Consider the following 15,716-nt stretch of genomic DNA (forward strand, 5'->3'; position numbering starts at 1 on the left):
CCAGTTAAAAATTAATGATTAAAATTTAGTATAATGATTATTCTGAAATTGTTCAGTCGCTAAGTCGTATCTTGCGATCCTATGGACTGTCCCTCACTATCTCCATGAGTTTGCCAAAGTCCGTATTCACTGAATCAGTGATGCTATCTGTTGAAGTTATGCAAATCCAAATAATGGCTTTTCGCATTAATGAGCATGATTGCCTCCCCAAATAAGTCAGCTAGTTACTATCTGGAATGTGGGTTCCCTGAATTTAAGAACAGTATCTTATCCTAGTGTCTTTTTAGTCTCAGCTCTATGATCAATGTAGAGCACATAATAGTCATTGTGAAGTGAAGTGAAAGTCACTCAGTCATTTGCGACTCTTCGCAACCCCATGGACTATACAGTCCATGGAATTCTCCAGGCCAAAATACTAGAGCAGGTAGCCTTTCCCTTCCCCAGGAGATCTTTCCAACCCAGGGGTCAAACCCAGGTCTCCTGCGTTGCAGCCAGATTCTTTACCACCTGAATCACAAGGGATGCCCAAGAATACTGGAGTGGGTAGCCTATCCCTTCTCCAGCAAGTCTTCCCGACCCAGGAATTGAACTGGGGTCTCCTGCATTGCAGGTGGATTCTTTACCAACTGAGCTATCAGGAAAGCCCATAATAGTCATTAAACGGCATTGAATAAATGAAATGTCATATTAGATGCAGGTCCAATCAACAGTTGATATTGCCATGGGGTAAACCCAATCAATTATATAATATAAATCAGCCACTAGCACCAATTAAAATGAAGGGCTGACTTAGTTGTTTCTTTGTCAATCACAAATGTTAAGACCTAAATGGGAACTTTCCTGGTGGCCCAGTGGATAGGAATTCACCTGCCAATTCAGGGGACACAGGTTCAGTCCCTGATCTGGGAAGATTCCACATGCCTCAGAACAATGAAGCCTGTGCACCACGACTACCGAACCTGCCCTCTGGAGCCCATAAGTCACAAATACTGAGCATATGTGCTGCAACTACTGAAGCCTGCACGCCTAGAGCCCATGCTCCACAACAGAAAAAGCCACTGCAATGAGAAGCCCACGCACCAAAAGGAAGAGTAACCCCTGCTCACTGCAACTAGAGAAAGCCCGTGCAAAGCAACAAAGACCCAGAGCAGCCAAAAATAAATAAATAAATAAAAGGTGGCTTAAAAAAGAAAGACCTAAATGGCAGGTAATGTTAGATCATTACAAACATTAACTCACTAAACCCAAGAATTACCAGATCTAATTTCTCATCCCCATGAAGGAATATTTAGGTTCAGTGTTTTATTAAATGATGAGTGAACTTCATGAAGAGTGCAGTTTGACATGCTTTCAGTGAGACTGCCTGCTTAATAATTTGTTTGGATTTTTGCAAGAAATTAAATGACTAGTTTCACAAAATAATTGACTTTCCCATGGACATTCAAATGGCTATTTTGATTCTTGACTATACCTTCTTGTGTATTTTCATGAAGGTTCATAGACTTTCTTCAAGATATTTTGGCATAATTCTCAAATCTTCACCCCCACACAAAATCAAACTATTCGCAATATAGGTATGAACTTGCTAATACCATAATGTAATAATAACAAAAATAAATATACTCCAAAAATTAATGAAAGCAAACTGAATGAATAAACTGAAATAGGAAATCAAGGCTCAAAGCAAAGAGAATGCATATGACCTTGAATCCAGGAACAAGGTCATAAAGAGGAGCAGTAATAAAGCCAGAAAAGCTGAGTACTGTCAACACATAGATTTCACATTCAAAACCAAAAAGCATAAAATGTCCTACAAGTCGTCTAAGTGTACCTGAGGAGGTAAAATGGGACAGCACATTGGGAGCTAAGATTGTTCTGAACGATTTAAATATGTGGCTCCTAAATATAAAACCAACATATCAAGATAACAGAAGCTAAAGTTAAATCAGCAAAAGCCTACAATCTGTCTGTCTCAGGGGAGCTGATACAGCAGTCTCAGCTTCCAAAAGGGGCCTTCTAGAAAATGAAAAATTTGGAAAGATTATATTCAACCCCTGTCATTCAGCACCCAAAAGATTGGCTTTGTCAGTCAACAGTGTGAGTCATTTAATTTAATTTGTAATAATGAAGACCACTGAGTTCTCAATACACTAAACAGTTGGTCTTAACAGTAATATATGACTTTAACAATTAAAATAACATTTACATAAAATAGTTCTTCATTGTAAAAAATGGGGTTCAATTGGACTAAACTACTACATGACTCAAAACTGACTCATAATTACCTGACTCAAATAATTAATGACAGTAGAAGGAGTAATACTTTCATTCTTTTGGCCATTGTTTTAGACCAGGCACTATGATGATATATCCATTATCTGATTTACTTTTTGTTTCTCAAAGCAGCTCTATACCTATAAGGCTCAGAGAGGTTATATAATTTTTCAAGCTCACATGACTATTTAGTGATTACTGGAAGAAGTGAGTGCAGGTCCAATGAGGACAGTCCAACAGAAACCAGGATATGTAGTTTCTCTAGTAAAAGGCCTCTGTAAATCTAATTTTTATTCTAATGGACATTTTTGAGAAATCAAATTATAACAATTTAGGCCTTCTGACTTTTTACAAACAGTAAGTTTTAGGAAGACAGGAAATTACTAAAGTGGTTACTTTTTAAAATCAATAAAATCATTGCACATGATCACTGTAAACTTAACAGTATTTGACTTGGGATGATGAACTACATTCTTTATAAAAGATCTCTGTAGTGTCTGGACTCACTCTATGCTCCAGCATCTATACAGAGTCCAGGCCATCCGCCTTCTATTCACTCCCACAAACTTCCACCTTCAGCACTATGTCCCTGTCTCACTTACAGGAGGGTAAATATCTACCAGTGAGGATAAGTCTCATAGCTGACATCCAAAGAACTCAGAATCACAAGTACTTAATAAATAAGTTTTTAAAAAGTAACCAAAAAAATAAAATGAAAGAAAGAAAAAGTAAAAGAAGTGAAAGAAGTGAGATGAGGAGAAAGGGAAAGATAGAAGGAAGAAAGAAATGGAGGGAAGGAGAATAGGGAAGGAGGAAGGAAACAAGGAAGAGAGGAAGGATGGGCTACAATGTATATTATTTAAAAGTTACCTTAAATTATTAAACCAGTTTTTGAAAATATTATTTTTAATGAGTGTTTCTAAGGAGCATGAATCAGTAAAAGAAACTCAGGTTTAAAGTTAATAGGTAATATCAAAATAATTCATTCCGTGCCATATAGACTTATTAAGTATTTAAAGATTTGATCTAAAATGTAAAAATCTAAGGTAGAATGTATAAATGCACCAAATCTAGTGGGAGAGGTGATCATATTTGTAAAAAGCAAAATAAAATTTTTGTTTTCATTTTACACTGATTTGTGTGACCTTGTTGCTGCTCTGTATAAATATACTTTCACTTGAGTTAACAATCATCTTAAATGATACATGAAACGTTTTGTAAATTTAAAAGACTTTTTGAAAATGAGTGCTTCCGTGCCTCTTTTTAGCTTGACAGCATGAAAAATATGTTATGAGAAATGCAGCGGTCAATCTTTATAATAGGGAGTTACAAAGAGAAAACTATTTTTAATAATTTCATTAAAATTGAGTATATTATTATACATAGAACTTCTTAGATTATGGAACATAAAAACCTAATAAAGACACTATTTAATTGTCTGTATTTAATTTTTAACAATTATATTGAGAAATTAAAGTATGCAATAAACTGCAAATACTTAAAGTGTACATTTTGACAAGTTTTGCCTTCTGTATACACCCATGAAACCATCACCATAATCAAAATAATTAATATATCCTTTACACCCAGTTTTCTCAGACCCCTTGAAATCCTCCTCTCCCACTCTTCCAATCTGTCCTCCTCATTCTCTCATCATCAATTACCTTGTTTCTGTCACCACAGGTTTGCTTGCATCTTCTAAAAGTATATACAAATGAAATAATATAAATGAATATAATGACTTAAATGACAAAATGCACAGTCTGTTTTTGTTCTAGCTTCTTTTACTGATCATAATCAACTTGAGATTTGTACACATTGTGGCATATTAATAGTTAATTTTTAATTGCTGATTAGTTCTGTTATATGAATATACTACCATTTGTTTTATCGATTCATCTATTGATGGACATTTGCATTTTTTTCCAATTTGAACCTATAAAAAATAAAGCTGCTATGATGATTCATGGACAAATCTTTGTGTGAACATATATTTTTATTTACCTTGGGCAAATACACAGGAGTAGAATAGCTAGTTATGATAGATATATTATTAACTCCTTAAGAAACTGTCAAACTATTTCAAAATGGCAGTACCATTTTTCATTGCCACCAGCAGTGCGTGACAGATTCAATTGTTCCAAAGTCCTCATTAGCATTTGGTATGGTCAGTCTTAGTGGTTTAATTGCTAAGTCGTGTCTGACTCATTGCAACCCCATGGACTGTAGCCCACCAGGCTCCTCTCTCCATAGGATTTTCCAGGCAAGAAAAATGGAGTGGGTTGCCATTTCCTTCTGGAGGGGATCTTCCCAACCCAGGGATCAAACCCAGGACTCCTGTACTGCAGGTGGTTCTTTTACCAGCTGAGCTATGAGGGAAGCCCATGGTCAATCTTACCTTAGCAATTTTATCTTAATAGATGTGTAATGGTATCTCATTGCAATTTTTATTTGTAACTCCCTGATGGCTAATGATGTTGACCATCACTTTATGTGCTTATCTGCCATCTGTGTTTCTTCTTTGGTGAAATGAAGTGTCTGTACAAATCTTTTATCCATTATTTTTTCTTTTATCCATTTTTATTGGGGTGCTGTTTTCTTATTTTTGAGTTTAAAGAGTTAAACTATATATTCTAGATAGAAATTCTTTGTTATATTTGTTTTGCAAATATTTTCTCCCAATTTGTAGCTTGTCTTTTTATTCTTTTTACAGTGCCTTTTAAAGGACATATCTTAATAGAGTCTAATTTATCTTTTTTTTAATAACATGTGCATTTGATTTTATACCTAAGAAATTTATTTTAAAAAAAAAAGAAATTTATACCTAACTCAAGGTCATGAAGATTTTCTCCTCTATTTACTTTTAAAGATTGTTTTTAGTTTTTGTATTTAATTTGTATTTAATTGTGTTTACAATGCAAGAAAAGGATGAAAGTTCATTTTTGCATATATATATATATATATATATATATGTATGTATGTATCTCCAGTTGTTCCAGCGTCATTTGTTGATATTCTTAATGTTTTTAATATTTTAAGTCATTATGAAGGGTATAGATTAATCACAATATTATTTAGTAGATTTTTACTTATAAGCCATAACTTACGCAATAGGAAAAATGCAGTAAAACTGTTCCCGTGAGAACTTCAGAGGAGAACCTTTATCTACTTAGACCAAGGCTCTATGGGTACATACTTAGAAACCATTGAGGCGACGACGCGACCCGCTAACACTTGAGGGCAGGCCGTTGCCGACGCCGCGGGAGCGGACGCCATGGCTGCGTTAGGCCTAGCTTCCTTGCTGGGCCGCGTCCCGGCTACAGCGTGGAGAGCGGCAAGATCACCCCTTCGGTGTAATTCTTTGAGGAAAGTAAGTTCTCAAAGAGGAAAACCTGAACCTAGCAAACAACCTCTTAAGAAGCCAAAGTTACCAGAAGGTCGTTTTGATGCGCCGGAAGATTCCAATTTAGAGAAGGAACTCCTGACAAAATTTCCAGATGATATTAATCCTGTTACAAAAGAGAAAGGTGGACCCAGAGACCCAGAACCTACCCGATATGGAGATTGGGAACGAAAAGGACGCTGTATTGATTTTTAAGCCACATGTTGTTTAACTGCAGTATCTTTTTCTGATAGTGTACATCTGAATTAACTTATTTTTGATTATTGTCTTTCTGTACATCATTTAAGTCTCCTAATTTCTATAATGTGTTTTAAAATATATGTGATAGCTTTGAAAGAAAATATGCTGCTATAAATTAGGAAAGAGGAAATATTTTTACATTAGTATATTAATTTTAATTTAAATCTTTTGGGGGTATTTAAGGGATGATTAGAGCTGCAAACTTTCATTTCATCATGTTTCAATTTAAGTTGATCTGTTGTTTATATGATACCAGTGTAAATAAAACTTTTTAAAAATGAAAAAAAGTAACCATTGGATTGATTGCATAACATTTTACCTTATACCTTATGTTTCTTTCCTTATCATTCCATCTATCCCTATCCCTCCCTGGAAACTGATTTGAAAATAGGCAGTAATGAAGATAGGTTAATATTTCTTAATTAAATACACCCTCAAGTAAGCATAGAACTTACTATCAAGTAAGCATAGAACTTAACTATTTTAAGGTCTAATTTAATTATTAATAAAAGTGTATTAAATCCAGAATATAGAATTTAGAAAAATTAAGAATCAGGAGTCAACTTTTAAAATACTCTATAAAATGATATGTTGTATATTAATTCTTCACCTATATCTGTTCTCTCCTTCTTCTTATCAATAATGGACTTTCAGGCGGAATAAATTGAGAATTTGGAATTAGCAGATACACACTACTGTCTATGAAGGAGATAAACAACAAGGACTTACTGTGTAGGACAGGGAACTATATTAAATATGTTGTAAGAGCCTATAATGGAAAAGAATCTGAAAAAGAATATGAATATATATGCATATATAAAACTGAATCACTTTGCTGTACACCTAAAACATTATAAATCAGCTACATAAATTTTAAAAAAAGAAAGTATGCAAAAAAAAACAACCAATAATGGACTCCCTTCCCCACAGAAGTGCAGAGTCATAGCCAAGCAGCTAAAGGCTGCAAATCCCTGTATCACTGCAGGGCATTGTGATAGGGTTTGGCCAACAAAACAAGTGAAAAGCAACATGGGCAACTCCTAGATCACATGTCTGTCCCAAAGCTATTTTTTCCTTTCCCCTCTCTGCTGGATGACAGAGAAGAAACCACATAACCACATGCAGGGGTGGGTTGCGAGTGATCTTCAGGAGCAAAATCCCCTCCTTGCCTTTATATCTTCCTGCCTCTGAACTATCTGAACCTCTTATTTCTCTTAAATAACATTCCATCTCATCTGAGACCCTTGGTTTCTGTTAGAATGTCATGGTCTGTGCTCTAATTGGTGTTGCCCTAACTAAAACTTCAAATACGCAGCAGTGTGTAATGGTCAGATCAAAAGCTGATGACTCTTGTTGTGCAGTAGGGACAATGTAGTAAAACTATTTCCCATGAGAACTTGAGAGCAGAACCACTATACTTAGACCAAGGCTATACTTGGAAATCATCCAGGTGTGGTGCTGTTACTGCCAATGCCAGTCAGTCTGGTACTAAAAAAAGTGAGCATTCTTGTAGGAATTAACTGCTTTCCATTTCAGATACAGAGAACCAATGAAAGTTCTGCTAAAGGAAGTTCTCTGTCAATGTGCTGAGCCTCAGAAATTTGGGGGCAGGGCTGGACTGGAAAAGCCAACTGCTCTGCTCCTCAAACATCAGAAGTTGAGGTTGGTGCCCAGAGCCTTTCTCCAGTGCCTCATGTTAAATGTTCTCTAAGGTGAGCCAGGCCGTAGCCAAAGCAGGTTTCCAGTTGTTTCAAATGGTCTCCAGGTGACTAGTGATACAGCTGTGAACAGAAATAAATCAATTAATGAGTGTCTACACAGCAAAATGGTTAAGAATCTGCCTGCAGTGAAGGAGACCCAGGTTCAATCCCTAAATCAAGAAGATCCTCTGGGGAAAGAAATGATAACCCACTCCAGTATTCTTGCCTGGAGAATTTCATGGAGGAGTCTGGCAGGCTATACAGTCCATGGGGTTCGCGAAGACTAGGACATGACCAAGCAATTAACACACATACATCAAGAAATGTGTATGTATTAGATGTATATATATACATATAAGGGTTATTGCTTTTGTTTTGAAAGCTAAAAAAAAGTTAGCTAGAAAAGTTAATATTTAATAAGATAGTTGATACCTCAATGAAAAGAAACTGTTATTAACAAAGAAGGGAAAAGCTTTTGCAAATTGATTCATAAGAACTGGCCTAGAAAAAAAAAGAACTGGCCTAGAGCAAATTTAACTCAGATGACCGTTATATCTACTACTGTGGGCGAGAATCCCTTAGAAGAAATGGAGTAGCCCTCATAGTCAACAAAAGAGTCTGAAATGCAGTACTTAGATGCAATCTCAAAAATGACTGAATGATCTCTGTTCATTTCCAAGGCAAACCATTCAATGTCACAATAATCCAAGTCTATGCCCTGATCAGTAATGCTGAAGAAGCAGAAGTTGAAGGGTTCTGTGAAGACCTACAAGACCTTCTAAAACTAACACCCAAAAAATATGTCCTTTTCATTATAGGGGACTGGAATGCAAAAGTAGGAAGTCAAGAGATACCTGGAGTAACAGGCAAATTTGGCCTTGGAGCACAAAATGAAGCAGGACAAAGGCTAACAGAGTTTTGCCAAGAGAATGCACTGCTCATAGCAAACACCCTCTTCCACAAACACAAGAGAAGACTCTACACATGAACATCACCAGATGGTCAATACCAAAATCAGATTGATTATATTCTTTGCAGCCAAAGATGGAGAAGTTCTATACAGTGAGCAAAAACAAGACTGGGAGATGACTACAACTCAGATCATAAATTCCTTATTGCCAAATTCAGATTTAAATTGAAGAAAGTAAGGAAAACCACTAGACCACTCAAGTATGACCTAAAGCAAAGTCATTATGTCTATACAGTGGAAGTGACAAATAGATCCAAGAGATTAGATGTGATAGACAGAGTGCCTGAAGAACTATGAAAGATTTGTGACATTGCACAGGAGGCAGTTATCAAGACCATCGCCAAGAAAAAGAAATGCAAAGGGGCAAAATGGTTGTCTGAGGAGGCCTTACAAGTAGCTGAGAAAAGAAGAGAAGCTAAAGGCAAAGGAAAAAAGAAAAGATATAAGCATCTGAATGCAGAGTTCCAAAGAATAGCAAGAAGAGATAAGAAAGCCTTCCTCAGTGATCAGCGCAAAGAAATAGAGGAAAACAATAGAATGGATAAGGCTAGAAATCTCTTCAAGAAAATTAGAGATACCAAGGGAACATTTCATGCCAAGATGGGCACAATAAAGGACAGAAATGGTATGGACCTAAAAGAAGCATAAGATACTAAGAAGAAGTGTCAAGAATACACAGAAGAACTGTACAAAAAAGAGCTTCATGACCTAGATAACCACAATGGTGTAATTACTCACCTAGAGCCAGACTTCTTGGAATGCAAAGTCAAGTAGGCCATAGGAAGCATTACCATGAACAAAGCTAGTGGAGGTGATGAAATTCCAGTTTAACTATTTCAAACCCTAAAAGATGATGCTGTGAAAGTGCTGCACTCAATATGCCAGCAAATTTGGAAAACTCAGCAGTGGCCACAGGACTGGAAAAGGTCAGTTTTCATTTTATTTCATTTCAATGGTCAGTCATTTCAATCCCAAAGAAGAGCAATGCCAAAGAATGCACAAACTACCACACAGTTGCACTCATCTCACACCCTACCAAAGTAATGCTCAAAATTCTCCAAGCCAGGCTTCAACAGTACATGAACCATAAACTTCCAGATGTTCAAGCTGGTTTTAAAAAAGGCAGAGGAACCAGAGATCAAATTGCCAAAATCCATTGGATCATCGAAAAAGCAACAGAGTTCAAGAGAAACATCTACTTCTGCATTTTGACTACATCAAAGCCTTTGACTGTGTAGACCACAACAAACTGGAAAATTCTTAAAGAGATGGGAGTACCAGACCACGTTACCTGCCTGCAGAGAAATCTATATGCAGGTCAAGAAACAACAGTTAGAACTGGACATGGAACAACAGACTGGTTCTAAGTTGGAAAAGGAGTATGTCAAGGCTGTATATTATCACCCTGCTTATTTAACTTATATGCAGAGTACATCATGAGAAATGCTAGGAAGTACAAGCTGGAATCAAGATTGCTGGGAGAAATATCAATAACCTGATATACACAGATGGCATCACCCTTATGGTAGACAGTGATGAGGAACTAAAGAGCCTCTTGATGAAAGTGAAAGAGGAGAGTGAAAAAGTTGGCTTAAAACTCAACATTCAAAAAACTAAGATCATGGCATCCGGTCCCATCACTTCATGGCAAATAGATGGGGAAATAATGGAAACAGTGAGAGACTATTTTTGGGGGCTCTGAAATCACTGCAGATGGTGACTGCAGCCATGAAATTAAAAGACACTTGCTCCTTGGAAGAAAAGCTGTCACCAATCTAGACAGCATATTAAAAATCAGAGATGTTACTTTGCCAACAAAGGTCTGTCTAGTCAAAGCTATGGTTTTTTCAGTAGTCATGCATGAATGTGAGAGTTAGACCATAAAGAAAACTGAGCACTGAAGAATTGATGCTTTTGAACTGTGGTGTTGGAGAAGACTCTTGAGAGTCCCTTGGACTGCAAGGAGATCCAACCAGTCCATCCTAAAGGAAATAAGTCCTGAATATTCATTGGAAGAACTGATGCTAAAACTGAAACTCCAAGACTTTTGCCACCTGATGAGAAGAACTGACTCATTGGAAAAGACCCTGATGTTGGGAAAGATTGAAGGCAGGAGGTGAAGGGGAGGGCAGAGGATGAGATGGTTGGAGGGCATCACCATCTTGATGGACATGAGTTTGAGCAAGCTCCGGGAGTTGGTGATGGACAGGGAAGACTTGCATGCTGGAGTCCATGGAGTTGCAAAGAGTCGGACACTACTGAGCAATTGAGTTGAACTGAGAGACTAGTTATCATATGCTTTCCTCAGAGCTTTCCTTTTTGGAAAGTACTGAATGAGTATAATGTCATGTCACAACTAAGCAGAGGAAATCAGGAAACGAACAGTTAATGGTGCCATTAAAATGCCATTAAGTACTTTTGGAAGGAGAGCAAGAGAGCTGAGGCGATGGCATCTGCCCACCTAAAGATGGTGATGTTGTTGCATGCATCTAAACCACAAAGTACATACCGCCTGAGGCCTGTGCCCATGCCCACACAATGAAAGAGCTAGCCAGTGTTATGTGCTCAGTCTGAGATAAAATACAGCATTGATTTGATGGGGGGTGAAAAGGCTGGTGTGGACTGTTTTAAAAATGTATAAAGTCACGATTAAGAATTAAAAAATCATAAGATTGCCACTAAATAGAAAGAATAAAATTTTGCAAAGCCGTAATTTCATAAGACAAGGACATTTTATCATATTTTATGTATAATGTGTTCTAACACTCTTTAAAGCCAGATGGAATGTGGAAGTGTTTTGTGATTTCAATTTTACCAAAGCATTTGTTTTATGAACAAAGGAAATAATTCAGGATTACAAAGATGGTAACCTATTAAGGAGATCCGGGATTTAAAATGTTCACTTTATTAAATATCACATTATATTTATTCCTCTGCAGAAATTTGGGATAGAGTGTGAAGGACAATATTTCTAAAACTGATTGGGTATTAAATAATTCAAAACCCAAGAGTTGTGATCAAACAGATCTGTAGGCATATGTAAGTACCTCTGGAGGTGAAAATGCCAACCAAAGTAATTAGATAGGAAATTAATGTCTGGAGATAATCAATGGAAGAACTGGCTGCAAATCTTTGCATCTGCATCATCTTTGTTTATTATGTAGCTGGGCATCACAGGAAAACCAACTCATTTCTCAAAGACAGAGAAAAGATGTTTCCTTCCATTTAGACATTCCCAAATTAAATTGGAATCTATAGGAAGTGATTCTGTGCTCAGATCTTAAGCTGATTTTTATTAAGGTTGCTGGGCAGTAATGAAGATAAATGGTAAGTATATTCCACTCAAGTCAGGAACTACAAATGCACGGTTAGGACAGTTGGGAGTGATTAATTATCTTCTCTCTGCAAGGGTTCATAGGGGACCAGGGTTACCTTTCCCTCTAATGATGTCCCCTCCCCTGACAATAGCAGCCCTGATGCTGGAGTTGGATATCTGACATGCTCTTCAGTATCCAAATGTGACTTAGAAGCATCATAATGAATGCCTCAAGGTGTGCCCATCCTGGACATGGGCTTTACATTTCATAACGTATATTATACCCACTGGTAAAGTTAAAAATCCCAACAAGACCATTTTAGTGATCGTGTGTATGATTAGGGAAGCATTAACTTCTCATGAAAAGAATTCTCTTCACTTCTCATGAATAGCATTTTTCTAGATAACTGAGGGGTTAAAAAAGAAAAATATGTTTTGTTTTGACCTAAGTAGCTGAAAAAAATCTTTGCAAAATGCATTATTTCACTTTACAGCCTTGCTAAGTACAGTATACTTAGGCTAACTTAATATTTCTTTTTTGATTGATGACTTTGCAATGCCCAGGGGTCAGGATGAATTGTTGCTGAGGTAATAAGCTGTAGTGTATTGAACTCTGAATCTGAACTGACCAGATATTGGTTTATTTCATCGTGCATTGCTTCTTTCTTCTTAAAGCAGAGTACAGAACAGGAATTCACAGGTGTTAGGATTCTAGTTAGAGCTTTTCACTGTATGTGGGTGTCACCCACTGTGCTTCATAGGGCGGGGCAGCACATAAAACAAAGTTTACAGTGATCCTGCCATGTAGTCTGAAATGGACATGCCCACGATTGCGTCCCTAAATGTGGGAGACTCCTACCGGCCACTCAGTTTACAGGTACCCTAGTGCTTTCACAGCCTCTGAAATGGCCATGATTCCAATCAGTGAAGAAATAAGCGCCACTGTAATTGGACCATCGGTATCACTAACAACGTCATGGCCAGGTTGGCAAGCGTGACAGTTGTGCTCTGAATTCTGATCTAATAATGATAATAGCGCTTTAGTGACAAATTATGCCATCAATATAAAATTCCATCCTCTGTAACAGTGGTGTCCCAGTGCACATCTGCAGACCAGTTCAAGCTTTCTCATCTTATTTGGGGAACTTTGTAGAAACACAGCATCGAGGATTTTTCCTGGCGCTTTTCCTTCAGAAAGTCATAAGAGGGGGGTCTATCACTCTGTTTCTGGTTTTGTTTTTGTTTTAGTATCTTTTCATTTTGTTCAGAGAAAAGAACCACAAGTCTTAAAAAAAAAAAAAAAAAAAAAAAAACCTTGAGAACCAAATATAGAAACTACATAGTGGACTCCTCAGAAATACTGTCTATAAGAGCTGACGGGTCAATTCTCTCTATACCATTGTAAATCTAAGACTGCAGACACCCGTGGGAAATTTTAGAACGCTCCATGGTAATGGTGATGGGAGATCAGTCAAGGTTATTTCAAATGTTTCCATAACTTTTCTAACCCTAAAGATCTAAAGTCCTTAAGACTATCGTTTTGCTAGTTTCCACAATAGCATGATAGGTTCAAGAGTAGGGAACTTTGGGAAATATCTCAAAAGAACAAGGAAATGACTCCTTTCTTATATGAAGGAATGTGTGTGTGTGTGTGCTAAATCCCTTCAGTCATGTCCAACTCTTTGTGACCCTATAGACTGTATCTCTCCAGGCTCCTCTGTCCATGGAATTCTCCAGGCAAGAATACTGGAGTGGGTTGCCAGTGCCCTCCTCCAGGGGATCTTCCTGACCCAGGGATCAAACCCGCGTCTCGTGTCTTCTGCATTGTCAGGCGGGTTCTTTACCACTAGCACCACCTGGGAAGTCCATCTCAAGGAATAAGATGTGAGAAAAGAAGTGGGACAGTGGACGATAGAAATAATTTATGGAGCATCTACTCTGTGAAGACATTTTATTTGTATTTTTTTTAATATTTATTTATGTACTTGTCTGTGTTGTATCTTAGTTGCAGCACGTGGGATTTTTCATTCCAGTGTGTGGGCTTCTCTCTAGTCGTGGCACTCACGCTCCAGAGTCTGCAGGCTCAGTAGTTGGCAGCATGCAGGGTTAGTTGCCCGACAGCGTGTGGGATCTTAGTTCCCCAACTAGGGATCAAACTAGTGTCCCCTGCATTAGAAGTTAGATTCTTAACCACTTGACCACCAGGGAAGTCCCCTGTGAAGACATTTTAATAAGAAATTTATGTATATAACTTAATTCTCTTTTTAATTGTTTAAATAATGCAGTGATAACCCCATTTATAAATGAAGACATTGAGATTTAATGGTCTTATGGAATCTGTTAGAGGTAATAATTTTTAACAGCAGCAATAATAATTAGCATAGTTACTACTTATGGAAAGCCTACTACATGTCAGGCCTTGGGGTAAGTCCTTACATATATTATAATTGAAATTCCACCATGTAGGGTAACTATTACTCATTTTTTATGAAAGCAAACTGGCACTCAGAGTTCTAAGTGATTCTCTTAAAGTTCTAAGAGAGTTCCAAGTTTTTAATGTCAAAAGTAGAAGGCAACTGTGATTTAATTTAGGTTACTCTGAGTTCAAAGCCTATCTTATTTCCACTATACCGAGTTTAAATGAGGAGATCCACACAATCTGGTTCCTACAAGTATTAGTAAGCCTTACAGATCCAATTACAGTGGGTGCTGAATGGGGAGTTTTTCCCATCAATTTAAAAAAACATGGGATTTTCAGAATACCTCAAGGGACAATTTTAGACGTTAAAAGGGATACCAAGATAAAACATAGACTTTGCCTTCTTAGGAATTTATTATCTGTAAAATACCCAGAAAAAATACTGGAGTGGCAGTTGTGATATAGATTAAATGACTTTTAATAATGACATGTAGTTGTGAAGCATATTTGGTGTCAGACACTTTTTTTAAGCTTTGTATGTATTAGCTAACATTCTATATGAAAGATAGGTGGGTAATGTCATTATCCCCCATTTTATATAAGAGGAAACTGGGAGAGTTCTCTACAACATAGGCTATAAAGATGTTCTGAGGATGAAAAGATTAATTTTCCCCAGAGGCACTAGTGAAACATTTTTGGAAGTAGGAAATGAAGGGAACAGAGCTTTAGAGAGGCTTCAAAATGGATCATGTTTCAGACAACAATAAAAATCGTTTTTGTTTCAGTAGCTTTTAAGCCCTTTAGTAACAGTGTAAATTGACATAATGGAAAAATTCTGATATCTTTATATACAAATAGGCAGTAATAAAGAAGCAACAAGAATAAACAGTTTATATAATAATCACTTAAAATCTTTCATATATATAAAATCCTACATATATAGAGCACAGCCAAAAATTCTATTTTTATTTATATTTTAAAGAAATTATGAAAAGAACTCTTAATAAGAAGGATTCTTAGTTAACATGACAATAAGTAGAAGGAAAAGAATATAGATTACTTAAAATAATTATAAAGTTAACATCATTTTTCAAATATCTGGGGAAAATTTGAAGGAGCAGAAATTCTGTTGTCAGTAGAATATTACTCAGCCATTAAAAAGAATGAAGCATTGCTATTTGCAGCAATGTGGATGGGCCTAAAGATAATCATACTAAGTGAAGTAAGTCAGAAAGAGATAGACAAATATCATATGATATCACTTATATGTGGAATCTAAAATATGACACAAATGAACACCCTGATGAAATAGACTCACAGACACAGAGGCCAGACTTGAGTTGCTAAGGGAAAGAGGAGACGGGTGAGGAAAAGGGTGGGAGCTGGGGATTAGT

The 15,716-nt window shown here is 36.8% G+C and overlaps 1 protein-coding gene across 1 annotated transcript; it reads left to right on the plus strand.

The window, feature by feature from the left end:
- The first annotated feature begins 5,536 nt into the window (after window positions 1-5,536).
- On the plus strand, window positions 5,537-6,099 carry LOC122425814 (succinate dehydrogenase assembly factor 4, mitochondrial-like). Its single transcript, XM_043444451.1, has one exon. The coding sequence runs from the start codon at window positions 5,549-5,551 to the stop codon at window positions 5,870-5,872; it is 324 nt and encodes a 107-aa protein (XP_043300386.1). The 5' UTR covers window positions 5,537-5,548; the 3' UTR covers window positions 5,873-6,099.
- The last annotated feature ends 9,617 nt before the right edge of the window (window positions 6,100-15,716 follow it).

This window comes from Cervus canadensis, chromosome 23 (assembly GCF_019320065.1).
Source record: "Cervus canadensis isolate Bull #8, Minnesota chromosome 23, ASM1932006v1, whole genome shotgun sequence".
NCBI classification, from domain to species: Eukaryota; Metazoa; Chordata; class Mammalia; order Artiodactyla; family Cervidae; genus Cervus; species Cervus canadensis.

Bases quoted from the DNA above. Each gene is read 5' to 3' on its own strand.
- LOC122425814 (XM_043444451.1), top strand. From the start codon at position 5,549: ATGGCTGCGTTAGGCCTAGCTTCCTTGCTGGGCCGCGTCCCGGCTACA.